Source organism: Mirounga leonina, unplaced genomic scaffold (assembly GCF_011800145.1).
Source record: "Mirounga leonina isolate KUSES-001 unplaced genomic scaffold, KU_Mleo_1.0 Mir_151, whole genome shotgun sequence".
Taxonomy (NCBI): Eukaryota; Metazoa; Chordata; class Mammalia; order Carnivora; family Phocidae; genus Mirounga; species Mirounga leonina.
In genome coordinates, this window is record NW_023270377.1 from 12,455,596 (window position 1) to 12,477,796 (window position 22,201).

Below are 22,201 nucleotides of genomic sequence, written 5' to 3' on the forward strand. Positions count from 1 at the left end.
AGTCACATGACTGAAGCCACCCCCAGGTTGCTCCCTGTGGCCTAATATGGTCCATGGGAAACACAATTTATGCACATCTTTGACACACCATCAGTGGCCAGAGAGTGACTTGCCAGGCAGCTTTCTGCTCTGTGGTGATAGGCCATTCAGCTAACCTTTTGCATTTTTATTTTACTGTGTCTCCTCAATGACTGGAAGCCAGTAGCGAGATTTCCAAGTAGTCCCATTCGTTTCCCTCCCTTGATTATCACTGGGAAGTTTTCTATCAAAGATGGAGACTCTTTCTCTTCTCTCTCTCTGTCTCTCTTTCTGTCTCTCTCTCTCTCTCTGTCACACACAGACACACACACACACACACACACACAGTGTCTAGCCTCTCAACCTGCAACCACTTTTCCTAGGCTAGAGATGAGAGGTCACTTAAGGACAACAAAATTCATTCTGATAACTTCTTTTGCCAATTCTGTTTCTGTGGTCTAGCTTTCTGCCTTGCAATGTGAGAGTAATTACCTTGTATCATTTTTAAATTATCCTTCTGCATGTTATGCCCTGTTTATTTGCCTTCAAACCCTGTAAAGACACATTCTGGCTATTTAAAATGGTTAACTCACCCCACGTTCCCCTTTTCTGGCTGTTTCTCAAAGCTGTATCACTAGTATCAGGAGAAATACAAACAAAACAATTTCTCTGGTGATCACAAATTCTAGCAGGCAGAAGTCACAGTTTTCCACAGAGAAATAAAAGTGGGCTGTTGGGGATATGACTTACATTGCTCTCCGAAGGCTCTCCAAATGAGAATTCTGTTATGTGTTTACTACGAGAATTAGAAAAGAGAGCGTTAAACTCTAGAGTGGAAAATACTGTGCAGAACCTAGCAACGGGATCTGGCCGGTATTCCCGGAGGAAATAACCATGCACCCAATTATAACTGAGAAGGAGAGCAGATGTGGAGAGCTGTCTTCTGGTGCTTAACCCCACTGTACAGAATGACAGCCTGGAGGGTCGTAGATGCTAAAGCCCACAGCTGCTGAGGGCTGCTGGGGAGCCAAGCAGGAAGTTAGTCAACATCCTACAGCAAAGCCCAAATTACAGTGGGGGACTGAACTCTACCAGATTGGTTTTTTTGTTCTTGTTGCATAGCAAAAGTGAGGGAGAACTCACGGTTCCTAGCAATATAGCTCCTTGACGGCAAAACGATGGCAGTTAAAAATGATTCTTTGAAACATGGGATGGTGAAGCAAACTGTGGGAGAGTGGATCTTCACTTTTTACCTTGACTTTCTGTGTTTCAATGAGCATGCTCTGTTCCTATAAACATCATAATAAAGCATTTCCATTTGAGGGAAATCAGCAAAATTGAAACAGACTGTGATGTCTATGTCAGTGAATTATTTTAGGCTACACCCAAACTCAGTGACCTAAAACAACACTGATTTAGTTTTGTTCATGAGTCCATGAATGGGTTGAGGTATTCTTCTGGTGTCGGCTGGGCTCACTTGTCATCTGCGGTCAGCTGTAGTTCAAGGGGGTGTTTCTGCTAGGTCATATTATGCTTTCTCACATGTTAGAGGGTTGGCAGGCTGAAGGCTGAAGACTCTTGGCTTTCCTCCATGTATCTCCTCCTCCCACAGGCTAGCTCCGGTTTGTTTATGTGGTGGTGGTGGGATTGGAAAAGAACGAGTAGAAGCATTCTTGAGGCTGAGGCTCAGAACTGACACACAGTCCCTTCCATCTCATTCCGCTGGTCAGTACAAGACCCAAGGCCAACCCAGATTCAAGGAATAAGAAACACACCTTACTTCTTGATAAGGAGCTCTGAAAGCACAATGCAAAGGGCGTGCATGCAAGGAAAGGAGGGTATTGGGACCATAACTGTGTCCCAAAGGTGCCAGACCATGTGAAGAAATGGAAGAAAGAGAAGAGGGTATAGTTCAGGAATTATGCAGCCATATCAAAATGTTTAATAATAATCAGGTTCTAAAAGTAAATCTTTTTCAGCCACACTTCAGTGAGTGAGCTCTAGGAAACACTCTACCTCTCTTACCTCCTGGCACTTACTTGTCATTTAATATCACTTTCTCCAGGAAGTCTGTCTAAATCGCCAGAGAATAAATCATGTCACTGTGTCTAGTATTTCCCCCTCATAACACTTATAAGAATCTTTTATTTTATCTTCTGTCTTCCCTGTTAGACTACGCACTGGGAATGTGGGTCTTGTCTACCATATTTGCCTTGCACACTCTGCACCTCTGCACTTAGTCCCTGCAATGACACAGAGGAGATGCTGAAAAAAATACTCCTTAGAAAATAAATACCAAGGGAATGAATGAATGAATGAATGGATGGATGAATGAATGTCAAGTCAGGTATTTACAGAAGGATATGTGCACATTTGGAGATACCAATATTTTCATGTGATTCCCACATCCTTGCCAACATGATTTTAAATCCCATTGACTGCTACTAAGCAAAACAGAAACACTGTGAGAGAAATTAAGATTTTTTTTTTGATAACTCTGTATAATGCAGCAACCAAATCTTAAAGCCTGCACCTGATCTTTTCTCCAAATTTTATGCATATAGACTCAGGGGAACCCAAAAACAGCCATGGCACTGGCCTAAAATCTTGGCTGGAAAGTGCACAAATGAAGCCTGGGCAGTTGCAGTAACAGTGGCCCTGGAGCCAGGTACATTATGTGTATCTAGAGAAAACTCTGTATCCTATTTGCAATGAGCTGCACTTTCCAAAGGAAACATTCAGTCTTGGTCCTAGAAAAAAAAATCTGAAATCTTTCCAGTAAAATTGAATGGTAACAGAATAAACTGTGGGCCTACTAGCTATTATAAGCCAGCTTTATACCAGGCATTTCTATGCATTTTTTAATTTAACCCTCATATGGCTCCGTAGCTCAGGGGGTAGAGCACTGGTCTCGTAATTTAACCCTCATAATGACCCACACAGTGAGATTTCCTGTATCTTTTCTAAAAAGCTAGAAAAAAAACTGGGACACAGCAGTGTTATGTAATTTCCTCAAATCATTCCCACCAAAATATTAATTTATTAACATTGTTGCAAAGCATGGTTTACTTGCACTAAAAATATTAGAGAGTGGGGGTGGGCAGCCCCTGGCTGGCTCCGTCCGTAGAGCATGCAACTCTTGATATCAGGGTTGTGAGTTTAAGCCCCACATTGGGTGTGGAGCCTACTTAATTAAAAAAAAAAAAAATTAAAAAGAGAGAGAGGAAAACTGCATAGATTTAGTGTTTTGCCAGGAATTATTATCATTAATACTGTTCCATAATTCCCAGTCCTGCAGCCCAATTTGATGCTGCTCAACTGCTCTCAGTTTGTGTGCTTGGGGACTCTTCCTGGATATGAAGCACTGAATCCTGAGTGTTTTTGAGTTATAGCTGCTGGGAAGTTTATCAGCAAAGTGAGTCATTGATTCCAACATTATCAAGTAGAGTACAGTAAATATGTTTCAGAATTTTCAAGACGAAAACATCTTTCTTAAAAATCAACTGGTAAAAATGCAGTATTCAAAGACCACACTCTTGGATTTAATCATCATTCCCTTTGCTGAATCCCGGTTTTCTGTTGCTTATATTAAATGGCCCCCATTCAGCTACATCTCCTTGGCAGGCATCCAATCTTAGGCCTTTGGCTAACACCCTAACATCTTTGTGATCTTCCCAATCTTCAAAGAGGTGTTTGGAATATGGAATTGAAGTAGAATTGTGCATGTTTTAGGAACCCTAGTCTGGGGGATGGGTGTGCTAAGTGGTCAGGTTGGAACCTGAGCTCTCACCATCCCCAACAAAACAACCCATGATGCCCACTTTGGCTGCACTTCTCTTGCTTTCTTCTCTGTCTAAATTCATCTCAGCTCAAGTCCCAGCTCCAATGCCACTACTTACAGGAAACATTTGGAAAGGTGTCTGGAATCATAGTGATAACTAATATTTACTTAATATCTGTTGTGCTCCAGATACCATGCTAAGTGTGTTAATACATTATCTCATGTAATTCTCACTTTTGTTTCTCAATAGCATCTATGAGTTAGATACTATTATCGTCTATATTTTATGATGGAGCTTGGCAACATGATGGGACATACCCAATGTTATACTAATAAAAAAAAATTCAAATTTAAATCTAGATTTACTGGATGTCCAAATCACAGTGCTCAACCACTATCTTATACTTTATGTATGCTTTTATTAGTCATATAAAATTCACTCTACAAATGTGGCATGTGAGAAATGGCACATTTCTTTGTTTTCTTTAAATGAAATCAACTCTATATGTGTTCTTGCTTCCCTGAACTTGTGTGCACGGGACTCTTCTTGGACATGAAGAGCTAACTCAGGAAGGATGGTGGAAAATGTTTCCCTGCAGTGGGTCATGAAAAAGGCCCAGAATTGTTCTGCAGAGCAGAATATATAAGATGGCTCTTTTAGTCTTCTGACTACACTGGTCATCATGAGGGAGTCTCTTTTCCAGGCATTAAGAGCCCCTTAAAGTACAGCATTCCATATTTGGGAATTTGGGACCATAAAGCATAAAGTCCAGCCTCACTGGAAGCCCCATGCAAACTCTAGTCCACCTTCCCTCCCTCCCAATCAGAGGCCAGGCCACTTTACCAGGATGCTATGAAGGGATAGGCTGCTAGTCCTTACAATTCACAGAATGCCATACCTTTGTTTCTTTTCTGAAGTTAAAAAAAAAAAAAACTCCCCCTCCCTCTTGATCATCAAAAGCTGTTTACCACTCTCAGGGCACCTAGGTGGCTCAGTCCGTTAAGCGTCTGCCTTCGGCTCAGGTCAGGATCCCAGGGTCCTGGGTTGGAAGCCCACGGGCTCCCTGCTCAGAAGGGAGTTTGCGTCTCCTTCTCCGTCTGCTTCTCTCTCCGCCCCTCCCCACGTCCCCTGCTCCTGTGCATGCACTCTCTCAAATAAATAGAATCTTTAAAATAAAAAGCTATTTACCACTCTCTAATCCTCATTCATACCAATAGCTCATCCTTCTCAAGGAGATGCAGCTTCTGAAAAATAAAAGCCAGGAAGGCAGGATGCCTATTGGCACCTGCTGCTTCTACTATAACCCAACCTCTCTGTTTCAGGGTCAAGTCTATGTCTCCACCCAGTGGAATGTCACTACTTGACTTTACAAGCCAGAAAAGACAAACTGGCAGACTTTAGGTCTTACCCAGTCAGAGGAAGTAAACTATTCGATTCATTTTTTTTTTCCTGAAAATTGAGCTGTATTTAAAAATTGGGAGATTTCACATAAGAGCAATTAAATCTTGAAATTTGCGGGAAAAAGTTCTCGTGGTGAGCATCAGTTGGTACTGAATAGCTTCTGGCCCCTCGAGAGGCCCCTGTGCTCTCCAGGTCACCTGCATTTCCATCATTCAGTCGGATGTTCATTGGTATGCAATGGATTTTCTCTGCAATGGAGAAATATTTTTCCATGTGTAAGCTTCTAACAAAGGTGGAAATATATAACTTACACCAAAAGGGCTTCAAGGTCCAGAAAAATGGGGAAAATACTTTCCTTTGTGGAAGTCAAGAATATTCCCATGTATGGAATGTGCAAACAAAGCATGTCTGTTTTGAAGGAGGAACCTCTCTTAATTTACTCACTAATATTTGCATCCCATGTTGGACCTCCTCAAAATGGCAGAAACACACATGTTGAACACACAGAAGCTGAGGTCTTTTCAAGACTTTTCCACATAGAGTTTAGCCAAGGCCTTCCGAATTTACTTCCAAAAATGCTTCTTCAGTCTAGCCTGGCAAGGCCAAGCCGCAAGAGGCTTGCCTACAACTTTGCTCAACCTCTTCACCCCACGTGGAAAGCTCTCTATGTATCTCTACCTAATTATTAATAATAATTATTATTTGGGGGGCACCTGGGTGTCTCAGTTGGTGAAGCATCTGCCTTCGGCTCAGGTCATGATCCCAGGGTCCTGGGATTAAGTCCCGCATCAGGCTCCCTGCTCAGCAGGGAGTCTGCTTCTCCCTCTGCCCCTCCCCCATGCTCATGCTTGCACTCCCTTGCAAAAATAAAGAAATAAATTCTTTAAAAAATTAATTTTAAAAAGATCTGACATAATCTTGGTTTAAGACTCCAGGTCTCCATTAAGTTCTCCATCTTTTTTCAAGCCTGCACTAATTTTCTCTTCTCTGAATAGTAATCTACAGTAAACAGTAGATAACAATGAAAGTACATTTAGTTATACTAATTAATTTATGTTCAATAGTTTTGTGTCATAAAGAAGCATAGTAAGATCTTTGAGTGGCGAAGACCTTGTTTTATATACCCTATGTGTGCTTGTGCTTTATATACCCCGTGTGGGAGTGTTTATCCCCCAGAAACCATTACAGAGTTGGACACAAGCTGCTTAGAAACTATTTGTTGATTGATTCGGTGATTGAAATCTGAATTTTTGTGAATACTCTATTTACTTGTATAACTTCCACTTTTTCCCATTATTTTCATGAGCATTTGGGTCCCAGACCGCCACCGCCTTCAGGAATCACCCTCTGGGGAATCTCTGATTTACTAAACAACAGTGACTTTAATAGAGTTCCACAGCAACCAGTGGCAATGTTAATTAGAATTGAGATCTCCTGACACATTCCTTCTCTTTACTTCAGCAATTCTTCCATTCCTCAAAAGAGCTGTTAAGAGCAGCCATTCCAAGTAGCTAAACTACATTTGATAAAGCAATAGTCTGTGACTGGTAGCAGTTCCTTGTGTGTGTGTGTGTGTGTGTGATTGAGATTGAGAGAGAGAGAGAAAACCAGAGGCAGGAAGTTGACAGACCGGGGTATTGATAGATACGGGGCTATTGATAGGTGGAACAGGTGAAACCCTCTTTCCTCTCTAGTGTTAGGTGTGGACCTGGGTACCTCTGTTACTACGGAGGAAGATTCTTGGTTGCAGTTCCAGTGTTTCTGGTAGGGGCTTAGCAGTTCAGTGACCCAGTGGCAAGGAGACAATAATACAGAGGAGGTGTGAAGAAAAGGAAAAGAGTAAACACTGACTTCCCTTCCAAAGCAGCAAGTCCAAAATGCATTCTTCAATAGTTACTTGCCTATTCTGGACAAAGGCCATCTCACTGATGAGTACCCTCTAGTTAGGGCATCATTTCATGAAAACACCAAAGGTGAGTAAACTTCAGATATTCTAATTTTATACATTTTTGCTAGTGAAGCTATGGCATTTTCTAGTATAGAATTGGCACATTTTAGGTTCTTTCTTTTTAGAAACATTAAAGCTACTAATATAACAGATATTTTTTTTTTCTTTTCTCCTTTCCCTCAAAAGAGGTACAAGGGTAGATTCAGTAGATAAAATTGCTATGACATATTTGGGAGGGACTGACTTCTAAAAGTTTAATTAATTTTAACGCTCTTTTGAGTGTTCATTTTTTTTAAAAAAAAGAGAGAGCGTGAACTGGGGGTGGGGGAAGGTATAGCGGGAAAAGGACAGAGAGGATCTTAAGCAGGCTCCATGCCCAGTGTGATGCCCAGTGTGGGGCTCAATCCCACAACCCCAAGATCATGATTTGAGCCGAAATCAAGAGTCGGATGCTTAACGGACTGAGCCACCCAGGCACTCCTTGAGTGTTCATGTTGATAGTTTCTCTGGCACATAAGAAACCCTAACTGACATTATTATATATGGGATTCCACATTGGCCCCTGCATTTCACATTACTTTTAATAGAGATACAAAAATGTCTTTATCAAAAATGTACCAGAAATCTCTTCTTCTTCCATCTTTAGCTACATCTTTCATCATCTAAGATGGAGAGTGTGAGAGACTGAAGATATTTATGTCATTTCTTCTGGTCAGTAGACAATTTACTGCCCTATAAACACAGCTGAAAGACCCAGGAAAGCAGATTTTAGACGTCATAAAGCCAAAGAGATGCTCTGGGATTTTGCAGTGGAAGAAAGTGAAAGTATGTTATAAATTCTGCTTACACTCTAAATTTCTTGGAAGAGTCACGTCAGGGTCAAAAACGTATTACAGTTTGCCCATTTTATGCACCTTTCCAAATGTTCAGTAAAAGTTTAATTGTGGACCATCTAATTGTTTCATTTTCATTTATTTTACATATCCTTCTTCGTTTGCCCACACCTGAAAATGTTTGAGTTCCCCAGGGTGCAATCTCCTTTTCCTTCTCATCTCAGTTCCCTGCTCTTCTAGTTCAGAATCATCCAGTCTTGGGGTTCTAACCACCCCAGAGGTCTCTAGCCTCGGTCTGTAATACTGCTAAATCTCTTCAGCTACAGACCTGTAATTCCAAGTGTCTACTAGCTTCTTAATTAGATGTCCCAGAGCACTTCCAACCTAACATAGTCAAGAATTAAGTCCTGACTTTCCCACCTAACCCGTGGTGCATAGCTCACCTTGACAACTCGTATTTTAGTAAATGGCCTCCCAGTCACCCCTTCTGGAAGCTTTGGAGGCATCAGAGATTGTTCATGATGAAAACTGAATTGCATTGTACCTATCTTAACAATATTTAAAGGACTACAAAATATCTACCACATAGGGTTCAAAATCTAATCATGATGTGGCAGATACTGTCCATTGCTTATGCAATGTTGTCTTCCCTTTCTCCCTAAGAATATAGACTGTTGCTTTCATTTCCCAGTAGAAGCAGAAGCCCTTTGATTTAAGAGAAAGAAGGGCCCTCTATAAACTCGTGGAAATCCCATTCCCCTTCACTGAGTTATGGGTCCAGAGGACATGTTTCCCAGTTTAGACCAACTAGATGAAAGGGACTCTGCTGAGGCATGATGCCCAGAAATGTCAACTCAAGATCATGAAAAAAAATCATCAAGGGTAGCAGAAGGGCAGAATTTAAAAAAATAAAACAAAACAAAACAAAAACAGAAAGTCCCTGTGTCCTCAATGACATCATTGAACAGTTGCAAAATACCTAAAGATGCCCACCTCCAGATTGAGTGCTAGGGGAGTTAACAGAAGCCATTATTACTTAAGCCACTGTTAATTGGCATTTTGTTGCTGAAAGCATTTCTAGGTAATACACAGGCCCTTCAGGATTCTTGCTTTCTGGTACCAACCTACTTTGCAATTTCTTCAATCAATTTTCCCCCACCTTCCACTGCAAACACAGTATGCCCCATCCCATAGCACTTTATTTTATTTTATTTTATTTTATTAATTTTATTTATTTATTTGAGTGAGAGAGAATGAGAGATAGCACGAGAGGGAAGAGGGTCAGAGGGAGAAGCAGACTCCCTGCTGAGCAGGGAGCCCGATGCGGGACTCGATCCCAGGACTCCAGGATCATGACCTGAGCCGAAGGCAGTCGCTTAACCGACTGAGCCACCCAGGCGCCCCAATCCCATAGCGTTTTAGGTGTTCATCCGGAAGGCAGACTTCTCCATCATCCTCCTGGGGAACAGCTCTTGATGTTTCAAGCTCTAGCACAAATGTTAACATCCTAAAGCAGTTATTATTTTACCCACTAAAACCCCCTGATTGTTCTTGCCAAAATCATACACTCCCAGGAAAAATTAATTGATTTATTTTTTGTTTCACATATTAGTTGAATATAACACCTTGTATTGTGATGTTTGTCTTTCACTTGACTTTGAGCACCCGAATGCAAGGATGTCTTACTCATCACTGTGCTCTCAGACACTAGAACAGTGGCTGTTACCTAAAGATATTCAGGTAATGCTTTTGGTTTTATATCTCTAGTCACAATAGGAGTACATATTATTTATATTTTTTGATCAAACTGGTACAAATTTAAATAATTAAAAAATACTACTAATAAGCCTAAAATTAATCCTAAGTCTCAACTGAATCGTGATGTCAACCTTCTTTGGGAGAGGAGTTTTTTTCCTACAAAATATCATTTGTTTCCTATGTTTCCTTTTCTTTTTGACAAAATGCACAAGTCTTCTCATATACCTATAGCTGTTTATACTTTACTAACAAAAATAAATTTTTACTTTCTGCTAAATTCATTTGTCTCTTCTCCAAGATTTTTATGGCTTCATCATGAAATAAGTTACATTTTAAGTCTGGAAAAGCTACTGCTCTGTCTCTGCCTGGGTCCTATTCTAGAAACATCCCTTCCCAAATACAGAGATCATTCATCCTGTTCCAATTTTAACTTGTGCATGACTGCCAGAGAGTCCACAGGCTAAATGCATGTAATTTGCTTTCCAAGATGAGTATCAGAGTTGAAATGAACATTAAAGGATTGGTCTTTCCTTCAGAACCCTAACATTCTTAAGGGATAGAAACCTGAAAACTACAGGAGGTCACTTGATTATTTGTTTTTTCTTCCAATTGACAGCTCTCTGTGAGTCCATCATGTAGATTAATCACTTCAAAGCAAACATATGCTGCTTTTAAAAACTTGATGTTTCATAATATTTATCTATTAACAATGCAAAATTGCATTGCAGATCTTAATTTCAACTTGTGAAATCTAAAGGTGTATTTGATTAAAATGTTCTAACTCTTCTGACTTAGATCTGGAAACTTAGTACCATGCCCATGGTCCAGCTACAGCATTCAGATCATTACTGTACATACCTCATGATATCTACTCTCTTTACTGCCTTCAGACAGTTTTTTTACCTATATATTCTCACTTTCATTTTTTCCCAGTTGCCTAAAATCTTTTCTGAAGCACAGGAGGCATAAATTCTAAGTCACTTAAACTTTATAAATTAAAACTTGTTTCGATGAGGCCTCTAGATGCTTTGGATAAAATTTAGTACAAGATGTTTCGAGCTGTCAGAGCTGCTTCATTGCACCGCTCCAAGAAGCACTATTCACTTCTCTACCGCCCATGTGGATAATGTTCCCTGGACTGGTGCAACACGTTGTCTTGTCCCTTTGCGTGAAGGGCTACTTATGCTGTCTCTATGAGTAGAGGGAGCTCTACCTATGGTTATGCTTCTCTAAGTGATAATTGCACCTGAAAGATCATTATCGTTCTTACCTGAGCTGTGGTTTCCTGCTAACAAGGTGGGGCTCACAGAACATCTTCCCAGTCTACTGGTGACCACAGGCGGTCCTGGTGTTCCATCCCATTCCTGAGCTTTGATAGGCTCTCTGGAAGACGCCCCGTGATGCCCTCTCTCTTTGCTGTCCAACTTTGGTAATGGCTCCGTGCTGTGGCTTCGGATTTTCAGTTCCTCTGTCGATTCTGTGTATTAACCAGAATTACATTCTGTTAAACAAATTTGAATCCTTCCCAGATTCCTTTAAAACATTAAAGAACAATTTTCTCAAATGCTTTCAATATATTTTTGTCAACTTGGGAGTGTGTTGGAGATTACAACATTTAAATGTAACAGGGACAGAGATCACACGGGGCCTTTTTTTTCTGAGGTGTGCAGGTTAATATCATTGGGAAAGAGTTTTCTCATCGGAACCTGTGCTCAACTTCAAGGAAACTTCTTAAAGAGCTTGTTAGACTCACAGTCTTTACTGTCTCATCTTCCATTCATTCTGCCACCCACTCTGAATTCATCAATTCAGCCCACCACTCTGCTAAAACTGCTTTTGCTAAGCTCACCTAGTGCCTTCTAGTTGGCAAATTTAGAAAACATTTTTAAGACATTTGACAACTCTTTGATTACTTTCATTTATATCTTCAATTCTCTTGGCTTCAATAATGGCCCATCTTCCCGGGTTGTGTTCTACATCTAACACCATTTCCTTGCCATTCATATGTTCTCTTCCTCTAAGCATCTCTTACATGTTGTCCCCAAGATGCTAGCTTAGCCACAATTCTTCTCATTCTATACATAACTTTCCTGTGATTTTATCTTCCAGGATTGTTAGTGATTTCTAAATAGTTTATCACGAGCCTGGATCATTATCCTGGGCTTTAGACTCATTTATCCAATTGCCTGCTGGGTGAGTCCATCTGGATGCCCCATGGGTAACACAGATTTAACATTTCAGACATTGGACTGACACCATTTCTTACTATACCGATAGTTCCTCCTGTTCTGTCCAGCCAACAACCCAAGCTAGATGCTTGTATTTCCCTTTCCTTAACTTTTTACTCCCTAAATCTATCAGTCAGTGGATTCTACAGATTTTATTCGTGAATATCTTGCTTTCCCTTCTGTTGCACTTTGTATCACATCTACCTTAATTACTTTGGTTCTAACTCTAATCATTGCCCTTGAATTATTGCAGCTTGTCTCCTATTCTCTATCCTTCTCTCTCTAAAGTATGAGCTCCATATACTGCCAAAATGATGTTTAAAATGCAAATCTAACCAAGTGTATTTTTCAGCGAACTGATTTAATAGCCATTCTGTTACACATATACAGAAGTGTTTAAAAACACATGTAGTAAAGATGGTTTATGAGTGATAACCGGTTGGGACGTTCAAAACTGTGTCGTCTCAGGGAATGGATGTGATAGTCATTCTATAATGCACATTGAGAAGTGTTTAAAAACAAAAACAAACAAAAAATGCAAACCTGTTTATAATGTAGCTTTGACTAAAATCCTTCCAGAAGCCTCCTGTTACCCACACAATTATGTCTAATCTCCTTACTGTGACCCACAAGACTACCCACCATGTCATTCTTCCCTTCCTCTCAGATTTCATCACTTCCCACCTGAACATTGTATTCAAATTGGTTGGACCTTCTTCCTCCCCACTCCACTTCCAACTCAAACAAGGCTGTTCTTGTGCTACCATCTTCTACGTCATCTGCTTCGTATATCTTTGTATCTCGTCTTTGCTCCAGGAAGGCTCTTCAGTCCTGGTTACTCAATTTAAGTATCCTCCGAAGCCTCCTCCACTCATATCCCCACCTCTTGCTGGGATTTGGTCATCTCTGTATTGATGTTTTATATCATCTTTCAATGTATCTGTTCTTTCCAAAAGGCCCTGAGTTCTAGGAAGCAGGGACTAAGTTTTGGGGGGTTTTTTGTTTTTTTTTTGTTTTGTTTTGTTTTCCCATTGATGTCTTTAGCACCTTGCATACTGCTCAATAGGTATTTAATTAATTTTTTTTATTTAGTAGTTTTCTCAACTCCTCAGGCATCTTTCTGATGTGTGTAGGAAATACAGTGTTCCTAATGGAATAAGAGAATGAAGCAAGTGTTATAAATGTATCCAAGTGACACGAAGCTAATAGTATTTTCAAAAATCTGATTATCTAACAATCACAGGTTGTAAGATTCACCAAGTTGAAAGTTTCATTCGAATGAGGAATTATTGGGAAAGACTGCAGTGAAAAAAAAAAATCACAGAAATGGTTCAGAGAATCTGTACTTTGCTTTCTTTATATTTAGGTTCAAATACTCATCAACTTGCAGCAGCGTGAGAATACAAATGCCCCACTTTGGCTCCCCAGTACCTGAATCTGTGGTGCAGAGACAGAAAAAGTTTGTAATCTTGTCAGAAGCCCTAGGTGAGCTCATCCGAGTGGCCCAGCTTGGCAGGCCTGACATGGGCATGGGCTGGTAATCCACATCACTGAGCACTTGGGTTCTCCTCTTAGAGCCTCATTGTTTCTTAACTACAAAGCAGAGATAATACCGGGCTGGTCTAACCTCTCCAATGTAATTGGAAGGATCCAATGATATTCTAGATTTTAAAATATTTTTGAAACTAAGTAGTGCCACACGTGTAAAAGATACTATCAATTTAAATAAACTGTAGCCATTTGTCCTTTATGAATTTATTTAATCTTTCTACATCTGGATCTAGATAATCACTGAGAGATTGAAACACAAATGGAAAATTGCCAGGCCACATATAAAAATAGAACTCCAGGGGCGCCTGGGTGGCTCAGTTGGTTAAGCGACTGCCTTCTGCTCAGGTCGTGATCCTGGAGTCCCGGGATCGAGTCTCGCATCGGGCTCCCTGCTCAGCGGGGAGTCTGCTTCTCCCTCTGACCCTCCTCCCTCTCGTGCTCTCTGTCTCTCATTCTCTCTGTCTCAAATAAATAAATAAAATCTTAAAAAAAAAAAAAAATAGAACTCCAACCCATTATCTACAGTAATGAGCCCAGAAATCCAATCTACTTCCCTTAAGTCAGACTTAGAGGAAGTCAGACTACTATCTCTAATAACCAGTCCAGGTAACCAAACAATAATCTAACAGTTGGCTCAAAGCAGCCAGGATTTAATTAATAACTGACAGCTTCCCGAATTTTGCCCCTGCTTCCAGAGTGGGACCACCAGAGAGAGTCCAATCTGCATCCCTATCCAATCACATAGGACGCCTTCCTGGTTGGCCTTGCTTGCAGCCTCCCCATGCCAATAGCCTCCATTTGGGACATATCTGAAGTCTAGCCCATTTCCCACAGAACTTTCTCACTCTTCTCCCTGCCTTCAAATCTCTGCTATTATAAGTGACGGTGGCTAACTGCCTTGCTGTAGCGAGCTCTGAATAAAGAGCCTTTGCCTTTTCTCATTTGTTTGCTCTTCATTTATATGCATATTGCTATAGTTCCTTCTAGGTCCAAGAAGCTATGCAGTTGTGTAAACACATGTCATGAATATTATTCTATGAGATAAAACTTAAACCAAGAGGGGAGTCTTATAATAACCTCAGAAAGATTCCTGGCCTTTAAATGGGCCTCACATAAGCCTAAGTCAGAGTTACACTAAAATCGAATATAGGAAGTAAGAATATTTAAAAAGCGCTACATTCCTGCATAATAATTACAGCAAGACAATTTAACTAACACTTGCTTTTCAATGCCCTGAGTCAAATGGAATAAAACCAGTATCAGAAAAGAACATCATAGACTATTTCCAAGCTGTTTATTCACAGTTTCAAGGAAAATGTAACTCTGGCTTCCAAATGTCACAGCCTCAAAGCCTAATGACCCATCTGTTTCACTTTACCTTCTCTTCCAGATTTCAGACAGAACATTGAGATGCTTGCTTTTATTATCAACTTTTGTATTTTTTTCCACTACCAATATTAAGCATTTACTATCTCTCTCTCTCGCTCTCTCTCTCTCTCTCTCTCACACACACACACACACACACACACACAGTCTTCTTCCACTGGAACTGAAACTAACCAAACTAAAAAAAATGCTTACACATAACATTGGATCCAATCTCTTTCCTGTGGGTTTGGGTAACATTTTAAATATGAAAGGCTGGGGATTTGTGTCAAAGCACCTCCACCAACATCAGTTTCTTTGTTCTCATTCAAATCACTTGCATACACATACTAGGGAAGTGTCACTTAGGTCTCAAACCTCAACTAAATAAAAGCTCAATACAGCTTTGGAAACAAAAAGGAGTCTTTTTCTTTCTTTCTTCCTTCTTTGTTTTCAAGTCCCAGAGGTTAGTGTTCAGTGAATTCTGGCAGATATATTTAGAGAAACTTGAACAAAATGATGGAAGAAATTGTGCTACTCGGACTTGTGTGTGGATGTACATCTGCCTCCCAGACAGAATGCAAAGCTGAAAACTCCGGAAGAAAATTGTGAATGTACTACTGAGAATTTTGTTTGGGAATAAATCTAGTTTCCTACATAGATTCATGAGAAGCTTCCTATAAAATGCATTTTCTAATTAAAATACTATGAAAATCTCCAAAATAGCTATTGCAAATAAACAAATGGAAAGCAGATAATCAGACTAAGAAATATATACATGAAGACATATCAAAACCTCAAAGAAATCTACTCAGAGGAATCAGGAGGTATTTATCTCTACCCATATATTTCAATGTTTTCTTAAACTGATAAGAACAGATACTACACTTGATCTTAGCCAAAAGGCTGAGAAGCGGTATTTCAATGTTTTCTTAAAGCCTGAAAAAGAAAATTGATGTTAGTACCATAAACTTTTCCTGAACAAGGTCAATCTTAGGCACTGTGGTAAATTTCTAGGTGGGATCCTAGTTTTTTCAGATCTAAGTTCTTACAGCCTTAGCACGTAGCACAGGGCTAACTACGTGGAAGGTGGCCATCCTCTGTTCTGGAATGAAGGACTGAGTGTCAACTATTGATGTAAAATCCGATGTTCTGCCCCTCCCCCACCCACACCTGTGCACGCTCTCTCTCTCAAATGAATAAATAAATATCTTTTTAAAAATAAAAAATAAAATAAATAAGGGCGCCTGGGTGGCTCAGTTGGTTAAGCGACTGCCTTCGGCTCGGGTCATGATCCTGGAGTCCACGGATCGAGTCCCGCATCGGGCTCCCTGCTCGGCAGGGAGTCTGCTTCTCCCTCTGACCTTCCTCCCTCTCATGCTCTCTGTCTCTCATTCTCTCTCTCTCAAATAAATAAATAAAATCTTAAAAATAAGTTAATTAATTAATTAAATAAATAAGATCTGATGCTCACACTGAAATCTGATCTTGAACTGAAATCTTGCTGTGAGAAATGTGTGTAGAGTTCATTACATTCATCTTTCAGACTGTGTGCTTTGCCTATTATGGTCTTAAACTTCTTACAGTGTTCAAGTTAAAGAAAGACAAGTAAGGATAAGAGACTAGGAGCAATTGTTTCATGACCAAAATATTCTCTCCAGGTTTCCAATCTTGTCACACTTCATGCTGCTAATTCTGAAGTTCCTTCTCAGAATTTCCCCTCTTTATGCTATCTCTGGATCTACACTTGTCTCTCCGGCTTCTACCTTACTCTTCTCCCTCTGCATCCCTGTATGGAGGCCCTGTGCCACCTAGAAAGACTTGGCTTCCCAGGTCTGATGGCTTTTACCACCAAATCTGTCCTCCACCAGATACTGAGTTTTCCCAGTTTCTCTGACTCATTCTTCCTCATCAATATTTACTCTCTCAACAGAAAAGGTACAGAGGAGGGGCGTGGATCAGTGGCTCAGTCTGGTGGCTCAGTCAGTTAAGTGCCTGACTCTTGATTTCTGCTCAGGTCATGATCTCAGGGTCATGGGGTCGAGGCCACGTTGGGCTCTGTGTTCAACACGGAGTTTGCTTGTCTCTCTCCCTCTTCTCCTCTCCTGTTTCTCCCTCTCTCTCTCTCAAATAAATAAATAAATAAATAAAATCTTTGAAAAAAAGAGAAATGGTACAGAAGATTCTTGTAAGTCTCCAAAACCTGAAAACCCCTCTAAGCTCTAGAGACAAAGAAAACACTATTGCACCGATGGACCTTTACATATGGCCATTTAGTAGATCACACACATTAAAACTGACAGCATTATCCTCTTTCCAGACTTGCTTCTTTTCTGGCTAGGAAGATCATGCAATTGTTGATTTATATGTCTAGCTCCCCCACCAGACTATAACAGTTTCTAAGACTAAAGACTGTATCTTTCATGTTGGTCCTCAGTATCTAAGAGTCCTCAGCGAGAACAGACAGGATGAATGAATGCATGTATGTGTCACCCAGGTCAGTTAGCTAATTAGCCTTCATTTCTGGATCAAACCCCATCGTAGGCCATGACTCATAGCCTCTCCCTCCCACCTCTCCACTCTCACCCACAACGCGGGCCATGCCACGAAGGAATAACCCTCAATGACAAACATGAGTTAGCTAAAATTATTTTTGTGAGCCCATATATGTTTCTAACCGACTTGCTGACAGATCAGAAAAACAAGTTATTTGCCAGGGAAAAAGAGTATTATTTGGAAATATGACCAGTCACACCATTTTCCTGGAAGAACATAAGAGCTTTTCTTCTTTCTTTCTTTTCTTTTCTTTTCTTTCTTTCTTTCTTTCTTTCTTTCTTTCTTTCTTTCTTTCTTTCTTTCTTTCTTTCTTTCTTTCTTTCTTTCTCTTTCTTTCTTTCTTTCTTCTTTCTTTCTTTTCTTTCTTTCTTCTTTCTTTCTTTTCTTTCTTTCTCTTTCTTCTTTCCTTCCCTCCTTCCTTTCCCTTTCTTTTCTTTTTCTTTCTTTCTTTCTTTCTTTCTTTTCTTCCTTTCTTTTTTTTCTTTCTTGTCTTTCTTTCTTTCTTTCTTTCTTTCTTTGTGATATATGAGAATTAACTTGCCATATCATTTAATTGTTTTTACACACATCTAGATGATTCAGATGATTTACACAAGAGGCTTTTATCTATGTGATTTGTGACTGTAGTTATTCTTGAAATTTCACCCTTTCACACAGGGATTCCTTGGTTACAAAATATGGACTTGGTGCCTGGTGACAAAGGGACAAAAGCTCATGTAGCTGATGAGCATTTGAGCTTTTTGTGGACAAAAAGAATGCTTCAGAATTGTCCTCTCATATTGGCCTAATCAGCAGGATCAAAGTGCCTCCATTCTATTCCAACTGCTGAACAATGGAAATAATGAAAGGTGATCAAGGCAGATTAATTAGGCAGAAGGACAGCACATTTGAAGTGCTGAAGGAGGCACTGAACTAAATTGCATTATCAGATGGGTATTAGATTCAATCAACAAATTTAAAGCTAAAAGAGACCTTAGAAATCACAGTTGCAACAGCTCGTGAAAAGCAAGGTGTGTGTATGTCATTACTGAGCCCGCCCTCATGCCTTTGGGAGGAGAGCTCCAGCAGGGGGACTTCTCACCTCACGGGGAAAGTTTGGCTCCTTTTTGAACATGTTTAATTGCTAGAAAGCTCTCATACAGAACCCAAGTCGGCCTCCCTCCAAGCACCACCATTTGTCGGTTGTTGGTAGTCCTGTTTCTGGAGCATCTCAGAACTAGTCTATTTTTGTTTTAAAGCAGACACCCTTTAGAACCCAGAGTGAAGCAGTCTGTCTCCCGCTGCTCACATCTTTTTCCCAGTACAAATCTAGAACTCTCACCCTCCCAGTCACCCTGGCCTGGACGCTAATTGCATGTCTTGGTGTCTTGGTGTCTCTGTAGCTGGTCAGAGCCAGACAGCCTGACATAGTTTTCCTACGAGTCCAAGTGAGCACCAGGTTCCTCTCCTTACACTGCTGTTATTCCATCTCCAAGTCTCCAGGGAAAAGAGGGCACAGGCTTGCACATTTCCACAACAAAAGGACACCAGGGAGCTGGACCAATTTTTAATTTTTTATTATTATTCCTCTCTCATGTGAACTCTGCCATTTGGCGTCAGTTTTGTCAATTCAAACATCTAAGGGATGTCACCTCTTCAAATATAAATAGAGAAAGAACCATAGCTCAGGCATCTGCAGATTACATGGCTTTAAATAAAACTGGAAAGTCTATGTTTGTGTGAAGAAGCCACACAGAATAAAACCTCTGTTTTAATAAGATAGATGAGGCATATTACTTAACAAAATAATAAAATAGATGAGGCATGTTGAAGTAGGACAGAATACACAAATAATCCTAATCATTTTACAGGTGTAAAAAGAGCTCAGAGCCTTTGCGCATCTTAAGGTCACACAGATGGCAATTAGCAAAGACCTGATAAAGAGACTGGTTTCCTGGCCACTGCCCAGCATGTATCTCTCACCATAAGACATTGGAACCCACATACTGACTTATATTCAACCGTTCTTTTTTTTATGGTTGCAGGGAATAACACTTATCATAGGGTGTGATAATAAATAGAATTTCAAACACCATGTTGGGTCTTTAAAAACTCAATTAAAATCCAGATGATTTAATTATTCACCTTTTTTTTTTCTATCAAGGTGGATGAGGACTGTAGAGATACTGCCAAATTATCTCTACTTAAAAAAAAACCTTCACTGAAGTCATCAGGCATAGCTCAAATGTTGACATATTTTGGTAACACTTTCTTTAAGAAATTCTAGTATTGCAGGGTAATGAGAGACACTTTACTCAGAGAATGCAATCTATATTTTTGTCTGTTCTTGTAATGCAGAAGCCAAGAAGGCCTGTGGGCAGAGTCCAGGCAGATGCTGACCAAATCTGTTTGTTCTCTCTGGGTATGCACTTAAACTACACTTCCCAGCATTCCTTGCAGTGAGGGAGAGCCACATAACTGAGGTCTGGCCATTAGAATGTGGGTGGATGTGATGTATGCCACCTCCAGGTCAGGTCATAAAACTTCTCACAAAATCCCTATCCTCTTGCATTCCCTTCCTGCTGGCTGGGAGTTTTTTGAGGTCCCAGGTGCTGGTGCTGGTGCTGGTAAAGCCACCAGATGGAAACTTCCCAATAACTGTGGGGAGAACATCCCATCTTCCACTGAACCCACTTATGGGTTATCACATGCCTGGGACATTTGTCATGTCTTATGACATGAACAAGATATAAGTTGTATTGTATAAAGCCACTGAGGTTTTGCAGTTATTTGCTACAGCAATTGAACTACTCTAATGCAGATTTTAACCGATATTAGTTCTCATTTTCCTTCCTTAAAATGTAGTTTAAATATAAAATCCTTGACTTTCTACTGGGACAATATTTTTATTAGCATACTGACAGAAAAATGAGGGGCAGAGAGATTAGTTGAATTGCCAAATACAGTGCAACAATTTCGCAGGCAATGCTTCTCTCTTCATTCTAGTTCTAATAAAAATACTTTATAAAACTGACAAATACATTTTTATTGAGCATTTATAAATATTTTAAATACTATGGCTTCAGGAAATACGCTCTGAATGTACAAGTGGAAGAATCTCTAAAATGATCATTCCAACTGCTTGTGTATTTTATTTATACTCATGTGAATTAAGATAATGCCACCCCCATTTTTTCCAGATAGTTTTTCAACCAAAATAGTAGCAAAGAACAAAATCTCTAAGAAATAACTTTTAAGCGGCACCTGGGTGGCTCAGTTGGTTAAGCCACTGCCTTTGGCTCAGGTCATGATCCTGGAGTCCCAGGATCGAGTCCCGCATCGGGCTCCCTGCTTGGCAGGGAGTCTGCTCCTCCCTCTGACCCTCCTCCCTCTCGTGCTCTCTGTCTCTCATTGTCTCTCTTGCAAATAAATAAATAAAATCTTAAAAAAAAAATTAAAAAAAAAAAGAAATAACTTTTAAAATAATATCTTTACTCAAAACAAGACAAAGACCCCATCAAAAAGGAGAATTACAGACCAATATCCCTGATGAACATGGATGCAAAAATTCTCACCAAAATACTAGCCAATAGGATCCAACAGTACATTAAAAGGATTATTCACCATGACCAAGTGGGATTTATCCCTGGGCTGCAAGGTTGGTTCAACATCCGCAAATCAATCAATGTGATACAGTACATTAACAAAAGAAAGAACAAGAATCATATGATCCTCTCAATAGATGCAGAAAAAGCTTTTGACAAAGTACAGCATCCTTTCTTGATCAAAACTCTTCAGAGTATAGGGATAGAGGGTACATACCTCAATATCATAAAAGCCATCTATGAAAAACCTACAGCAAATATTATTCTCAATGGGGAAAAACTGAGAGCTTTCCCCCTAAGGTCAGGAACGCGGCAGGGATGTCCACTATCACCACTGCTATTCAACATAGTATTGGAAGTCCTAGCCACAGCAATCAGACAACAAAAAGAAATAAAAGGCATCTGAATTGGCAAAGAAGAAGTCAAACTCTCACTCTTTGTGATGATATGATACTTTATGTGGAAAACCCAAAAGACTCCACCCCACAACTGCTAGAACTCATACAGGAATTCAGTAAAGTGGCAGGATATAAAATCAATGCACAGAAGTCAGTGGCATTCCTATACACCAACAACAAGACAGAAGAAAGAGAAATTAAGGAGTTGATCCCATTTACAATTGCACCCAAAACCATAAGATAGCTAGGAATAAATCTAACCAAAGAGACAAAGGATCTGTACTCAGAAAACTATAAAATACTCATGAAAGAAATTGAGGAAGACACAAAGAAATGGAAAAACGTTCCATGCTCATGGATTGGAAGAACAAATATTGTGAAGATGTCAATGCTACCTAGAGCAATCTACACATTCAATGCAATCCCCATCAAAATACCATCCACTTTTTTCAAAGAAATGGAACAAATCATCCTAAAATTTGTATGGAACCAGAAAAGACCCCACGTAGCCAGAGGAATATTGAAAAAGAAAAGCAAAGCCGGTGGCATCACAATTCCGGACTTCAAGCTCTATTACAAAGCTGTCATCATCAAGACAGCATGGTACTGGCACAAAAACAGACACATAGATCAATGGAACAGAATAGAGAGCCCAGAAATGGTCCCTCAACTCTATGGTCAACTAATCTTCGACAAAGCAGGAAAGAATGTCCAATGGAACAAAGACAGTCTCTTCAACAAATGGTGTTGGGAAAATTGGATAGACACATGCAGAAGAA

At 40.0% G+C, this 22,201-nt stretch overlaps 1 protein-coding gene and 1 pseudogene across 1 annotated transcript in view; both read right to left on the reverse strand.

Moving 5' to 3' along the window:
- The window catches only part of NYAP2 (neuronal tyrosine-phosphorylated phosphoinositide-3-kinase adaptor 2), a 168,963-nt gene that overhangs the window by 55,988 nt on the left and 90,774 nt on the right, over positions 1-22,201 (reverse strand). The window contains exon 4 of the mRNA XM_035006993.1: positions 11,011-11,217. Within this exon, the coding sequence (XP_034862884.1) occupies positions 11,011-11,217 (207 nt within the window). The remainder of the gene's footprint in view (positions 1-11,010; positions 11,218-22,201) is intronic.
- LOC118012782 lies at positions 15,650-15,802 on the reverse strand (annotated as a pseudogene).